Here is a 15,000-nt window from a genome sequence, read left to right on the forward strand (position 1 = left end):
CCGCAGAACCGGACTCCAGGAACTCCCGAGGTGGCGTTTCTAGACGGGCTTTGCGACGAGGAAGGCTCAGGTGCCAACGTATTCGTTTCTGTCGTCGTCAGGTGCGCCTCATATTTCGTGCTTAGACCCTTTTCCAGTGAAGATATGGGAACGCTACAGGAGAGATTCCTCTGATTACAGAAGGAGAGCGAGTTGTGGGGCAGCAACGTCGTTTTCTGTAGAGGAAGACGACACAAGGGCGGTCAGGACGAGCAACAGAGTCTTTGTCAGATAGGAATCGTCTCGCCTCATCTCGGACGGCGCATCATGCAACTGTGGCCTTAAACGTCCCTCACGAAGCATGAGATGTTAGAACTCCTCATCTCAAAAATTGTCACATTTTACAATATTCAGGACACGAAGTGCGATTTGACACCGTCGAAAAGGATGTTTACAAGGGACGCAGAGGCACATCTGACACAGCATTACAGACACTCCTGACACACAGACTCGCCGAGAGAACACTGCAGCAAAGACAACCAGCAAAGGATGTAAAGCAATAAGTACAGATAAGAGATAGAACAAAATTACAGAGAATGATGTAAAGCTTAAGAAGATTCAGGTAATTAGCATTATGCGATTGTTCTCTACTTTAAAAGCGAAATTGGAAAACCTGGAATGCTGCAAATAATCAGAATGAATGTTATACTTTTTGATAAACAAAAAATGTAACAGAAAACAGACTATCCCAGTTATTTTCAAATAAACAAATTGAATTAAAATGTCGCATCTGACAACTGCACCGGAGTTTCCACCGGACGGACAAACTCCGGTGCAGTAATTAGATAACGCCACGACGAAATCCCGACTGAGGTGTTTTATTTGGTTACACCCCCTTTCCCCCTTTCTCTTTATATATCTCAATCTGGATATTTATCTCTCTATCTTTCTGTCTATTTGTCTGTCTGCCTGTATTTTTGTCTACCTGTCAGTCTGTCTCCTTTCTTTTTTTCACTATCATCTCTCTCTTCTTTCTCTTTCTCTTTCTCTTTCTCTTTCTCTTTCTCTTTCTCTTTCTCTTTCTCTTTCTCTTTCTCTTTCTCTTTCTCTTTCTCTTTCTCTTTCTGTCTGTCTGTCTGTCTGTCTGTCTGTCTGTCTGTCTGTCTGTCTGTCTGTCTGTCTGTCTGTCTGTCTGTCTGTCTGTCTGTCTGTCTGTCTGTCTGTCTTTCTCTTTCTCTTTCTCTTTCTCTTTCTCTTTCTCTTTCTCTTTCTCTTTCTCTTTCTCTTTCTCTTTCTCTTTCTCTTTCTCTTTCTCTTTCTCTCTCTCTCTCTCTCTCTCTTCTTTCTCTTTCTCTTTCTCTCTCCCTCCCCCCCTCACTCTCTCTCTCTCTCTCTCTCTCTCTCTCTCTCTCTCTCTCTCTCTCTCTCTCTCTCTCTCTCTCTCTCTCTCTCTCTCTCTCTCTCTCTCTCTCTCTCTCTCTCTCTCTCTGTCTCTCTCTCTCTCTCCCTCCCTCCCTCTCTCCCTCCCTTTTTCACACACACACACACACACGCACACGCACACGCACACGCAGACACACTCAAACACACCTACACAAATACATACACACACATACACCACACTCCCCCCCCCCCCCACACACACACAATAAAAAGATAAATGAATAATAAATAGATATAATAACAAAAAAACAAAAACATGCCACCACGCACACGTCTGTGTACAAGTATTTAGAACTGTCTACCAAGGTTTACATATAGACCTTGGGCTCTACAGCTTCACCGGGGTAAGCGACGGGCCTTTGCTCTGGGAGTGCCCATGGTTTATACCTTGTGGTGTCTCCATGTTCTTTCAGTGAACCCGAAGAATACAAGCTTGACCTGCAATAGCTGCTTTTCATCTTCCAGCTGCACTTGACTTTGAGTATAATGTCTTGTTGAATATAATTAACTGTGTGGGTTAATTGACTTGGGGGATGCCGCTGTAGAAAACAAACTGATCTGCCTTCTAAATAAGTCTCCATTGAACAATTAAAAGATCTGCTGTTTCTTGGAAACAAAATTTAAAGCAGGTCTGTAGTCCAGCCATCGTTTTTAAAGAATTGGAAGCATGTAGTGTTTATGTTCTGGATGTTATTTGTATGTATATGGAGTGACGCACTACTTGTGACTACATGGCTCACTAATATGATAAACAAGTGGTTTGCTTTGATGTTAGGTAGACATCCAGACATGCGACATGGGTGTTTAATGAAGTGTCTATTGAGGTTCAGGCACAAAGGAAACCAATCAAATTGGCATTTTATTATTTACAACATCAGTGCTTGGCTAGCAGGCTTGCTATCGGCACAAATGTCAAATAGTTGTTAACAATGAGGTTCATTTAGTTCAAGTAGACTGAAATCTCATGCCAACAGCTTTAAAATTCTGACAAGCTCTAAAGGTGGCATCAGTTGTCCAATTTTTAAATGACCCTGTGGACGTAGTTACTTAATAGTTGGTCCAATTTTTAGGGTATTTCTTTGATGAGGTCACCAATGTGAAAATACAAAAATATACTAACATCAAATCTAATAGAAATAAAGATAAACAGTCAATATTGCATTCCTGGTTATAACATCATAATTATAATAATAATGATAATAATAATGTACACCTCTGGAAATGAGTAGTTTCAACCTGCAGATTCTCTAGGTCACCACCTTCCCTTGTTTGCTAGGAACAGTTGGGGGTCCTATCATTCACAGTACCAGATCAATGCTCAGATACCATAGCCTACTGGAACAGTCAGCCATTAAGTGTAATATCATTGTAGAACTATAAAAAGGCTAACATTTCTTGTCCATCTTACCTATAGGCAGTTAAAAGCTCACCAAAAAATAACTTTATGGAAAAGCTTACCCACTTTAAAGAATATATCTTAGTTTATTGAACTGATTTTAAAGCAATCTAGACACCACAAGCAACAACATTTTGTTAATAACTGCCAGTAATACCTATTCAAATGTATCAGAAAGCAGAATAAATTCTAGAGGAAAAGTAAAATGAATTAGATAATGAAGATATAATTCAGTAGGATATTTAGTTCATTTAACCAGTACCTCTGGGGGTTTACCAAATTTGGTGGTTGAATAGAGTCTGTGAAAGAGAAAGGGTTACATTCCTTGATATACATTATATACTTTTCCACAATTCCTTTATAATCATCAGTTCCTCCATCTTTCTATTTATAGCACTTACCTTTCTTATACCTTAACCTCTAAAACCACAAGTCATTATAAGATAAGCACTGTGGTGGTACATCAGTGCACTAAACAATTGCTTGTCTACTCTAAATACAATTAACCCCGCCTCCCCCAAATTAATTGCATTTCTTGAACTCACAGCCCATATAATGAGACTTGAAAACATCCCAATGATTTTTTGACATTTAGAGGGAATATTGTTACAGCTTGTCCGGTCTCACTATGTTCTCACCTGATCAAGCATAATTTCAAGTGCATCTTTTTGGTGCTAAAGTTCATCCCATTCAGGCCAAATTTTTTTCTCATTCAGAAAAATCAAAGAAAACAAGATGACCCTTGCTTGCCTTCTGCCATTACATTAGCACAGTGAGCTGCAAATATTTTTTGCCTTTGACACTAATTTACATAGATAAATATATAAATAATTACATAGTAAACCTTCTTGATAAGTTCCTAATGGATGTGAGGGATCGATTAAAGACTTCATAGAGGAACTAAGCTTTAAAAAGGTATGGAGTCATAAGCAGTTTACTAATCTTACATTTATTGACACATTACATACAATATAATGCAATCATGGTGAAAATATAGCATGAATACTCAGGCATACATACATACATACAAATTATTCACATTATATATATATATATATATATATATATATATATATATATATATATATAAACAAACACAGATTACTGTCAAAATAACCTGAGGTAAATGAAGACTAAATATAGAAATGATTACAAAAAAAAAAAAAAAAAAACAGTAGTCACATAAAAGAGATCATACAACAAGATCTCAGAAAGAGGCCTATTCAATATTATGGTTCTTACACACTCAACCTTCCTGCTCCAAAATATGTGGCATTCCTTTCAGGTGTTCAAACAATTCTTTCCATGGACTTCAGTCAGTAAATACTTAAATTAACCTTGGACAACATTGCACAACTGGCCTTCATTATCACCTGGATCATTTTAGTTACAAGTTGTGACGAAAGAAACTGAATTAAAAAGACAAACACAGTGCACAAAAATACTAGTGTTTTATTTGCAAAGCTATCTGTCCATCCTTTGATCCATCCATCCAGAGAATTGTATGTATATATCCATATAATCATATTTTCATACAAATATATATATTTTGTAAATCTTGCATTCACAACATACTGGTACATCTGCATCATGCATCACAAAACTTCCTAATAGTACTCTTTCAAAAATAAGTGCACTCAACAAAAATAAGAACAAAAATGAACATCAAAGTAAAAAAAAATAATAATAAAAAATAAAAGAACAAATGCTGACAATTTTAAAAAAACAAATGAACTATCTCAGGTAAGTCATCACGTCACCAAAGACAGTGAAAAAGGGATTCATCTGACCTACAAACATACAATATAACAAAATATAAAATAAATGAAGTTGATGCACACGACATCAACGACAACTGCCTAAATCAGATATCACAACCTTTACACATGTATATCTACTCACACACTGGTCCACTTCTAAGCTGTTAACACTTGCTAAAAATGTCGTAATAAATATGAAATAATGGGTACATTTTGAAAAATTGGCCCTCATTAGAGTAACTGCAAGGTGAACTTTTTTTAACTATCTAAACTTTCAAAAAATAACCGAGTCATTGTTTACAACAGATACGTAACAAAAGTTATTTCCTCATTTCATTTCCATTTTTCTTAGCTACAAGTTCACCTTACTGTTATAAAATATATATACAGTGAACATGCTAAAGTTCTATTAGATTTATATCACTGAGCCTATATACACTTTGTAGTTTACAAAAACTTGAAATTCAAACCATTAGGGTAAGTGATTATGCTGTAATGTATATCACAAAAATGGCACATACAAGAAAAAAAAAATGTGATGGTTTCCTTACTACTGTGCTGTAAAGATCAAATCACTTTTAACAAGAAAAGAGTGCATGTTCTCACTTCTGATATGTTGTACAGACTATGATTTTTTTTTTTTTTTTCATTACAAACATTCTTGTCTTTAGATGACCATCGAGAGTCATAACTATTACTTGTCTGACATACTTTGTTTGTAAAACTGCCATTATTGTGCAAAAACAAAAACTTTCCCAAATATTGCAAAGTCCCTAATTTGAGCAATTTCAACCATTTTCAGTTGTAAAATAACAGGCAAGGCTATATATATACACAGTATATCATTATTTCCCCAAATGTGAAAATACAAAGAAATAGCATGTGTTTATACATAACATACATGCAAAAGATGTAAAGCATATTTATCAATAAATCATTTATTCTTTTCAGCAAGACTATAAAAAAGAAAATCTGGAATATTTATCCATAATAAATTTAAAAGTCTGTTCATATAGCCATCAAGAAAACGATATGCAATCCAATCAACACTAACTGCTGACATTCCTAGTATATATTTACAAATATAAACATATTACTATGGCTGGAAAACTAACTCTATTGAATTTTCTCTTCTTTTGAGAGAGAAAAGTAGAATATTCATTTGCCCTTTTAATAACAACAAAGAGTTGTCAAGGAATATAAGTCACTTTTTTTATTTTACACCGAGTATACAGGTAAAACCTTAGTAGTATAAGAAATATTCAGCACAGAACAAGAATATACTTGAACATTTTCTCACCCTACTGCATTACAGAGAGATTTGGAAAATTTCTACAAAATATTGTGTGCACTTTTCATATAATCCAGGTAGCTAAAATCTCCATCATAAAACACCAACCAGGTTCTACTTGTAACATAATGCAATGTGGCATTAAGCATCACAAACCACTTTTTAAAATGTTAATCACTCAGTATAAGTACACATTCTCTTAAATATACAAATGAAATCATAAAAAGGAATTAAAAACAAAGTAAGAACCAGTTTCACTAATCGGCCATGAACCAAATAATCTCCCCCAAAAATTGCAATCAACATGACCTATCAATAGGTCAAGCATTAATAGCCTTATTTGGACTGGTTGTAATCTACATACACGCGGACAACCTCACCAGAGTACTTGCGCTGTGAGGGAAGGTAGTAGAAGTCAGGGGTCATGTCTTGCATGGCGGTGTTGTATGAGGGCAGAGATGATGTGGTTGATCCTCGTGGCAGGGAATAAGTGCCTCTTGGATCCGGCCTGCTCTGAGGTGCATTCCTGGGGCGCTGAAGGGAGCGTGTATCCCCTCCATAGCCACCAGGATGGTGCCCAGGATGGTGCCCAGGATGGTGCCCGGGATGGCCATTGGGGCCCCCCGGATAGCCATTGCTGTGGCCATTGGAGCGTTCATAGGTGCCCCGTGGGGCACTGGGACGGAGGGACCCATTGGCTCCCTGACGCCGGGAGTTGACACCGTTCTCCTCTGTCTCAAAGCTGTCATATGCGTAGTTCATGTTGCCCTGACTGTAGTCCTTCCATCCTGAATTGGTGATGAGACGCTCCTGTGGAATGCATCAAAATGATTGTTTTAAACTGAGACATCACAATCTTGTAGTTTAAAAAACTATACTACTGCATAATTGATGTGATAATGGCTGCTATATAACATACAACTATACGGCAAATTTTCCAAATAAAATCTAATATCTGAGACATGCAGCATATGCTGTAGTCTAGGATATACAGCATTTGCTAGATAAAGTTTAGAGGCATTAAAGTTCCTATATCTTAAATAACCAAAAATATTGCTTTTTGAAACATTTTTTGTCTGTTATTATGCAGCACAAGGATGGCCAAAGATGGTAATCACCAACTCCATGACTGACATGAATAGTAGTGGTTTAAGCAGTGGAAGTGGAAAATAACTCTCCTACAAAAATGCAAATAACTTAGTCCAGTTCCCAACACAGCAATACTGCTAACTGAACATTCCTCTCTGCCAATCAATGAGAAAGTATTTCCCTGATTTCTTGGCAAGATAAAAATTGGCCAAGATAGGATTTTAGAGCTTAGGATTCTCAGTATATTTCACTGTTTGTACTGTGCTTTTCTTGAATACAGACAGAATATTCTACTTTGACAACTAGATCCATGTATGCAAAAGTACAATCATTTAAACACATGTACATATCTACAAAATGTATATATGTACATATGTATACATAACCATATACATGAAATACATGCATACCAAACTAGCAATCACTATTTCACCCCATCTCTGACCTCATTGTCTGATGTTTTTTTGAGAAGGGGTCAGGAATCTTATTTTAAGATCATGCATGCCTACTGTCTTATTCAAACACATCAAACAGCATTCTTTTGGTGTTAAGAATGTCTCAAAAAGAAAGAAAGAAAGAAAGAAAAAAAATAAAATTGGAAAGAGCATCAAAATAAGCAGTAAATTATAGACAAGAAAGTGGATTTCTTAATTAATAAAATCTTGGGTGATTTTTTTTTAAAGACCCCTAAAGCATGATCTTTTGGTCTCTATTAGATATAACAATTAAAAAATTCAATGGAAATTTTTCGAATTCAGAAACAGTTCCTTTTCTATAAATGAGAGGTCTTAAAAAAAAAGCATGTTCCAATTATCATTCTACAAACATGCAAACAAACAAATAAAGGAAAAGAAAGAAAGAGAAGGAGAAAAAACACAAACTAATGTGGGTCATGGTTGACCTTCAGCCTAATCAAAAAGGTAGGAAACAAAAAGATGCACAACAAAACTCCTTTGCCCTGCTAAGGCTCATGCACAATCTATAACTTTGTAATTCATTAACAAATACCCAAAAATCTATATCTCTGGGACAATTTCTTTATAAAAACTCATGTGCATGCTGTATATTAGTCCACCACCATACCTATAATTAAGTGCAGTTATTAATAGATGGTAACCTGGATTACAATTAATCCGGCACATAACCCGGGTTTTCTGTGTTAAGTGGAGTCCCTGTTTTGACAGGGCTGGGTGGCATGGAATTGCTGGGGATTGTGACCGACGACTGCAATCCACTTTTCGGATAGGTAGGGGTTGCAGGTGGAGGCTCTACAACAGCAGCCACCAGCCCCACTTGGCTTCCAGTCGGTGATCCACCTGGCATGGCTCCATTTCCTGCTCCAACTGGTGTTATGACCCCAGCTTCAGGAGAAGGCCACACCTACAAGGTACCAAACCCCCATTGGACACCAAGAGACAGTGTGCCAGTAAGTGATATTAGAAAAAGAAAGGAAATGGTTAAGGTAAGAGAAAACCTCACTAATAACTCTACACCCTGGAGTGAAATACAAGTATACCAGTATATAATCTGGTTCTATCCTCAGTCTTCATGCAAGTTAGTAACTGATATTCACAACTATAAATATTATTATTATTTTTTTCTTTTTTAGTAGTTGTATCCAATAACCACATGCTCTTACTTATGTATGTATAATTACTTATGTATAATATACACCACCTGATGCATATTGCTGCTTTAGGATCCCCAGAGTGGTACATAATACCTGCACATGCACATCTCCCCATACTAAAGTTACTGAATTAAGAAAATAAAGCCCTAAGTCCTTTTTAAGCCCCTTTATTCCCTGCTCTAACCTCACCTTGGTACTCACAGGTGGGCTTCTGTTTTTCTTGATTTTATGGATGGTGATTGTAGCCTGAATGATGGTGAGCAAGAGCAGTGCACCAACAACGCCCAAGATGATCCAGAGCTTGTGGTCTTCAAGGAATCTGTTGGGATAATGGTAATGATTACTTTTCCTTTTAAGATGCTAGTCACAATGAACAAGTAAATGAGTAATAACTAAAGATATATAAAAAAAAATAAGTATATGCTGCTGCTTGCGCTAAGTGCCGACCTACAGTCCTCAAAGGGAAAAACAAAAAAGTAACGTCTACACAAAGTAGCACTAATATATAAGAGTCAAAATCTGTTAGCAGATTTACAACTATATTGTATAAAGGAATATTTAGAGAAAATCTAGAAATAGATTTCTATAAGAAAAACAAAACAAAAAAAAAAACACTATAAGGTTCTACACTGCATCTGGTACAAAGAGCAGCTAAACAGGGCAGTTTCACTCACTTGATAGCTCCATTATGCCCAGCTAACCCAGTCACATTCTCCTCTCTTGTGGCTTCAGAGACCTCTGCCAGGAGAAAAGGCATATATGAGAAAAAGGAAAGACATTTGTGGAACTTTTATATCTGTTCTTACATGATTAAGTGTATTTGCTAGGTGGCTATAAAATGAATATCATAAAATTCTAGGAATGGTAATATGTATCTCATTTTCATCCTACCTACAGTATGTAAGAAACTAATAATGTATAATGTATCATGTAATCATCTATTCCTATATCAATAAATTTATAAATGCACAAATATCTCAGTAACTTTTAACACCCTCCAACATCCCTCCTCTTCTCATACAAATCTGAAATAAACTGCTAAGTAAACTCATGATCACAGGCCTACACATATTTAACACACACACACACACCCACAATCACACACCTGACCAGATCCCAAGGGGACAGCCTCCCCACAATGTCTTGCCAAGAAAAGACAAGCAACAAATTCGACTTACCTCCACAGAACACCATCCATCACCTTCCACCATTCCTCGGTGACAGAAACCTCAATGCATCACCAGCAGGTCAACATCTCTAAGTTTGTTTGTGTTTTTCTTTAGAGTCTAATGGTGTTTTATTAACTATGTCATCTAGTCTTTTTCTTATTATCTTATTTTTGTTCTTATGTCAGTAAGTGATACACTAGTGTTCTGTCTGTTTTTTTTTTTTTCTCTGTCATTTATTGATGTACTAAACTAGTTTTCTAAAAATATAGCTTAATAGTTTTGTTTTTTTTAATGACAAAATATGTCCTGTCATAGCAAAAGCACAAAAAGCTTTGCATCTATGCTAGTGAGTGGCTGATTAACCCTTTCAACATGGTTCCTCATGAAAATGATCTTAGGATTTACAATTGGTCCAGAGGAAGTTGGTGGTCCAACACCTCAAAAGGATAAAACAGAACAAAGGTATTTTCATTATAAGCATTCCTGGACCAGATTCTCCACCATGCTGATATTCTGGCTTCAGGTCAAAAAACACTTATGGATGATCTCTTGCAAAAGGCACTGTTGGTTCAACCTATGGGTGTTCCCGTATCGAAAGGGCTAAGCTAATGATGCTGTTGGTTTATCAATGTGGAAAAGTTTTCTTCATGAATTTTCGTGTGAGTGTCAAATGTCTGATTTGTATGTTTGTCCCCTGAAATATGATAGCTACAAGAAAAGAAGATATTCAGAATGGAAAGGGAGATCCAGGAACGTCTAGAACTGTTGGGCAGTTTACAGAAAAATAGGACAGGTGCTCAAGATTTATGAAATAATTTAAATGAAAGGGAACTAAATAAAATCATTATTTGCACCTGTTTATTATCAACACTGGTTATGTGTGTGTGAAGGATACTAGACAGACACAATTTTGAAACTTATTACATCGCATTTGTGTGCAGCTAACAAAAATAATAGGAGTTAACAACATAACTCCTTTTACTTAAAAGTCTTATACGAATTATTAATAATTCAGTCTTTATTTCAATGACTATACCAATGCACCACTCAAAAACTGAACAAAACATAAAAACAAAAATATCACGAGAGGAAAAAAAGGTAATTTAACAACATTTTCAACTTTTATCACATGAATGAGAATGCCCAGTCTCTATTTCCAATACTAAATCTATCTCCGATCCCTTAACCAAGGTGAACGTGTACATACATGTTTGTGTGCATGTGCATGTAAGTAGGGAGGAAAGCCCTAGACCTTTTGTTTCTTACACAAACTGGAAATGTCAAGATGCTGATTGTGGAATGATGGAAGATATAGTAGGCAGTTCATCTTGTCAATGAGGAAGTAAAGGTCCAAAATCCTTTCTAAACAGAGAATAGATTTCTTCTAAAAAGAACACGAAGAAGTCATCTACTACCTACTACAGAGATAAGACCACACCAAACCCTATGGTTTAACCTCATTTTAAAATTTAGTGATTACTTACCAGTGCATATATGTAGCTTATATACATATATGTATGTGTGTGTGTGTGTGTATATATATATATATTTGATATATATATATATATATATATATATATATATAGAGAGAGAGAGAGAGAGAGAGAGAGAGAGAGAGAGAGAGAGAGAGAGAGAGAGAGAGAGAGAGAGAGAGAGAGAGAGAGAGAGAGAGAGAGAGAGAGAGAGAGGTGCAGGTAGGGGGGGGGGGGGGGTGTTTTTGTGTGTGTGTGTGTGTGTGTGTGTGTGTGTGTGTGTGTGTGTGTGTGTGTGTGTGTGTGTGTGTGTGTGTGTGTGTGTGTGTGTCAGTATGTCAGAGTGTGTGCGTGCATGTATGCATGTGTCAGTGTGTGTGTGTGTGTGTGCGTGCATGTGTCAGTGTGTGTGTGTGTGTGTGTGTGTGTGTGTGTGTGTGTGTATGGTGTGTGTGTGTGTGTGTGTGTGTGTGTGTGTGTGTGTGTGTGTGTGTGTGTGTCTACATGTGTCAGTGTGTGTGTGTGTGTGTGTACATGTGTCAGTGTGTGTGTGTGTGTGTGTGTGTGTGTGTGTGTGTGTGTGTGTGTGTGTGTGTGTGTGTGTGTGTGTGTGTGTGTGTGTGTGTGTGCGCCAGTGTGTGTGTGTGCGCCAGTGTGTGTATGTATGCCAGTGTGTGTATGTATGTCAGTGTGTGTGTGTGTGTGTGTGTGTGTGTGTGTGTGTGTGTGTGTGTGTGTGTGTGTGTGTGTGTGTGTGTGTGTGTGTGTGTGTGTGTGTGTGTCAGTGTTTGCATGTCCATGTGTGTAGGTGTGCATGTGCATGTGCATTTGCATATGCATGTGTGTGTGGGTAAAATAATAAAATAATAATTTGCCAGTGTATTATTCAGTAGATAGTTTTCAATAGCCAATAGTCATAATAATAGCACTAAGATGCTGAAATAAATTACGGTTTTTGGAAGGATTAGATCTTGCAAGAATTAAGTTTAAGAGTACCACTGCCTTCTCTCATGCCATGCACTTTTAAGGAGAAAAGTGATTAACTACAGAAAACAGCAATAACATTAAATTCAAGAAATAGAACTTCTGTAATCATCGACATTGATTTCAATACGAATGAAGAGAAAATTAATGACTCTAGTTTATGGAGATGGAAGATAATAGCTTTCTCATATGTTAATGCCCTCCAACACAGTCCTGGTTTATCAGTATTATGCACCAATATATCTAGAATAAACTTAAAATGAGTCCCATCACCAAAACAAATGTTTCCTTGCAAACAGTTATTCATCTTCCTTCTATATGATTTAGGAGCTTTGTTACTACAACTGTTGCTGCCAGAATTTTCTGCTGCATCTCCCAATCAAAGCCTGAGCTTATGATTCACTGAACAGTCCAGGAGAAGACTCAACTGTGGAAATACCAGGAAGGAAAGGGCTTCTCCCTGATTTCAGGTCTGGACTTCCAACCTCTGGAAGTACATGACTCTCTTGGTTAGACTCTGCAGCAGCTGGGTGAAAGTGCATATGCATGGCAGAGTGACCAACTGGAGGTAAATAGCCATTGAAAACTGAGGGAGACGAGTGTGTTCTGCGCCAAGGTCTAAACCCACTGATAGAGAATGGGTTATATTGATTGTTGGGTTGGGAGTGTTGTTCATTTACTGCTGGGTAATGAGGAACATTACTGAATTGGGGCTGATGCTGTGCTTGTGGAATATGTTGTGGCTGGTTTGACTGCTGAATAAACTGTGGTTGTGAGTTTAATTGTGGCTGGGCACCAGAAACTGCAGCTGGTGTCTGTACATCTACTTGCGGTTGTGGTTCTGGCTCTGATTCAGGCTCTGTTTCCTGCTCTAGCTCCGAAACCCTGTTCCGGTGGTTTCGGTCCCTAGGATGAAAGAAAGCCGACATGGATGTCCCTGTGTTAGGCAGAGGGAAAGCACCAAATGTCTGACCCTGAAAGTCCCCAAAGGAGGAAACAGGGAGGCCTGAACTATCAGACGGATTCTGAAAAGAAAAGTCTGGCTCGGGTGCCATACCTCGCAGCTGATTCACTTGGAGGAAGCTGGGATCGACGAGGAGACCAGCTATATTTCCTGACTTGACAGATTTCTCTAAGACTGTCTTCACCATGGGTTCTTCTTCTGTCTCACCTGGAACAAAGGAGGAACTCATTATATCATGAAAAAAATATAACCTCTCCTTTTCAAGTTATACAATAAGGGGAAAAAGAAAGCTTTGAGAAAAAGCTTTATGAAATATACATAATCCTAGCTTGAAAATAATAATTCATGTACACACCATCCCAACCATAAGGTATAATATAAAAGCCTTAACTGTAAAACACACACACACACACACTCACACACACACACACACACACACACACACACATATATATATACATGTATATGTATTTATATAATAAATGTATATATATACATACATAAGTATATTACATATATATATACATACATATAAATACATGGTAGAAAAACCCACAATGTAAAAATAGATTACATTGTGAGTTTTCTACCATAGTATCAATACGGTTGAGTGTTTTACCATTCATATATATACATATTTTTGCATACATTTATATACATATATACACATAAATGTATACATATACATATGCATACATATACATATCTGTATATACCCATATACATATACATATATGTATATATAAACCCATATACATATTCATATATACCCATATACATATACATATATGTATATATACCCATGTACATATACTTATATGTATATATACCCATATACATATACTTATATGTATATATACCCATATACATATATATATACATATATACATATATACATATATACATATACACACACACACACACACACACACACACACACACACACACACACACACACACACACACACACACACACACACACACATATATATATATATATATATATATATACACCACACATATATATGATAGACCAAACATTAATAGACAACTTAAATTCCTAAAAATTACACCAACAGCATCTTTCCACTCATGCCTTACCTTCTGGGTGGGCACTCTCCGCAAGTCCGTCTTCATGGGAGTTCTTGTCCAACACAACTTGAAGTTCTGCCAGGACTTTGCCGTCCCCTTCATCAGTGCTGGGGAATTCATCAATTGTCATCAATCAAAGGTCTGTACATGGTGCTCATCACTAGAAATTTGCATCACTTACAAAATCCTCATCCAGACAAATAGAGACTTACATAAAATGTTATCCGAGCACTCTTTAAAAAAAAACTGCCGAAATCATAGTAAATGTTTACAATGAAACAAATATATACACAGTTAAAACAATAAAAAATATATAACCACTTACAGTTTTGTTACTTCTGCTGCCTGGTATCCGGGGATATCCTGAATGGCACCCTCAACAGACCTCTTGATTCTGTCTGTGATGCTTGTCCAGGAAACAGTTCCTGGCTGTGGCACCTCGAAATTCTCACCTACTTCAACCAGCTTCAATTCCACAGCATAGTGCAACAGAGGAGGACGAGGTGTGGTGGTGTACACGAAGGGCTTTCCATCAACACCGCCTGGCACAGAAGGAACAAGATTTTCATGAAGTGGGCAAGTTGAAACACTGCTGCATTTTATTGAAAAAAGGAATATATATTTCCACATATCCTAATAACAGAAATCACATATCACTATATAAATAATTAATTTGATTAGAACTTTTAGCCCTTGGGAATCTTTGCCTAAAGTCAGCTTATTAAACAACG

The 15,000-nt window shown here is 37.0% G+C and overlaps 2 protein-coding genes across 5 annotated transcripts in view; both read right to left on the bottom strand.

Moving 5' to 3' along the window:
- Positions 1–242, bottom strand: part of LOC125039292 (matrix metalloproteinase-2-like) — a gene marked incomplete at its 5' end in the record, with an annotated part of 1,847 nt that extends 1,605 nt beyond the window's left edge. The window contains one exon of the mRNA XM_047633129.1: positions 1–242. This exon is cut by the window's left edge and continues 1,605 nt beyond it. Within this exon, the coding sequence (XP_047489085.1) occupies positions 1–242 (242 nt within the window).
- Positions 243–2,268: 2,026 nt separating this feature from the next.
- Positions 2,269–15,000, bottom strand: part of LOC125039784 — a 106,061-nt gene continuing 93,329 nt past the window's right edge. For 2 of the 4 annotated variants that reach the window (XM_047634050.1, XM_047634047.1), the window contains 6 exons: positions 14,595–14,811; positions 14,279–14,376; positions 13,271–13,384; positions 9,263–9,326; positions 8,778–8,907; positions 2,269–6,679 (listed from right to left, as the gene is read on the bottom strand). In XM_047634050.1, the coding sequence (XP_047490006.1) occupies positions 6,206–6,679; positions 8,778–8,907; positions 9,263–9,326; positions 13,271–13,384; positions 14,279–14,376; positions 14,595–14,811 (1,097 nt within the window). In that variant the 3' untranslated portion in view covers positions 2,269–6,205. Of the gene's footprint in view, positions 6,680–8,041; positions 8,339–8,777; positions 8,908–9,262; positions 9,327–13,270; positions 13,385–14,278; positions 14,377–14,594; positions 14,812–15,000 lie in introns of all 4 variants that reach the window. The other 2 variants (XM_047634051.1, XM_047634049.1) reach the window with 2 other exon arrangements.

This window comes from Penaeus chinensis, chromosome 27 (genome assembly GCF_019202785.1).
Source record: "Penaeus chinensis breed Huanghai No. 1 chromosome 27, ASM1920278v2, whole genome shotgun sequence".
NCBI lineage: Eukaryota > Metazoa > Arthropoda > Malacostraca > Decapoda > Penaeidae > Penaeus > Penaeus chinensis.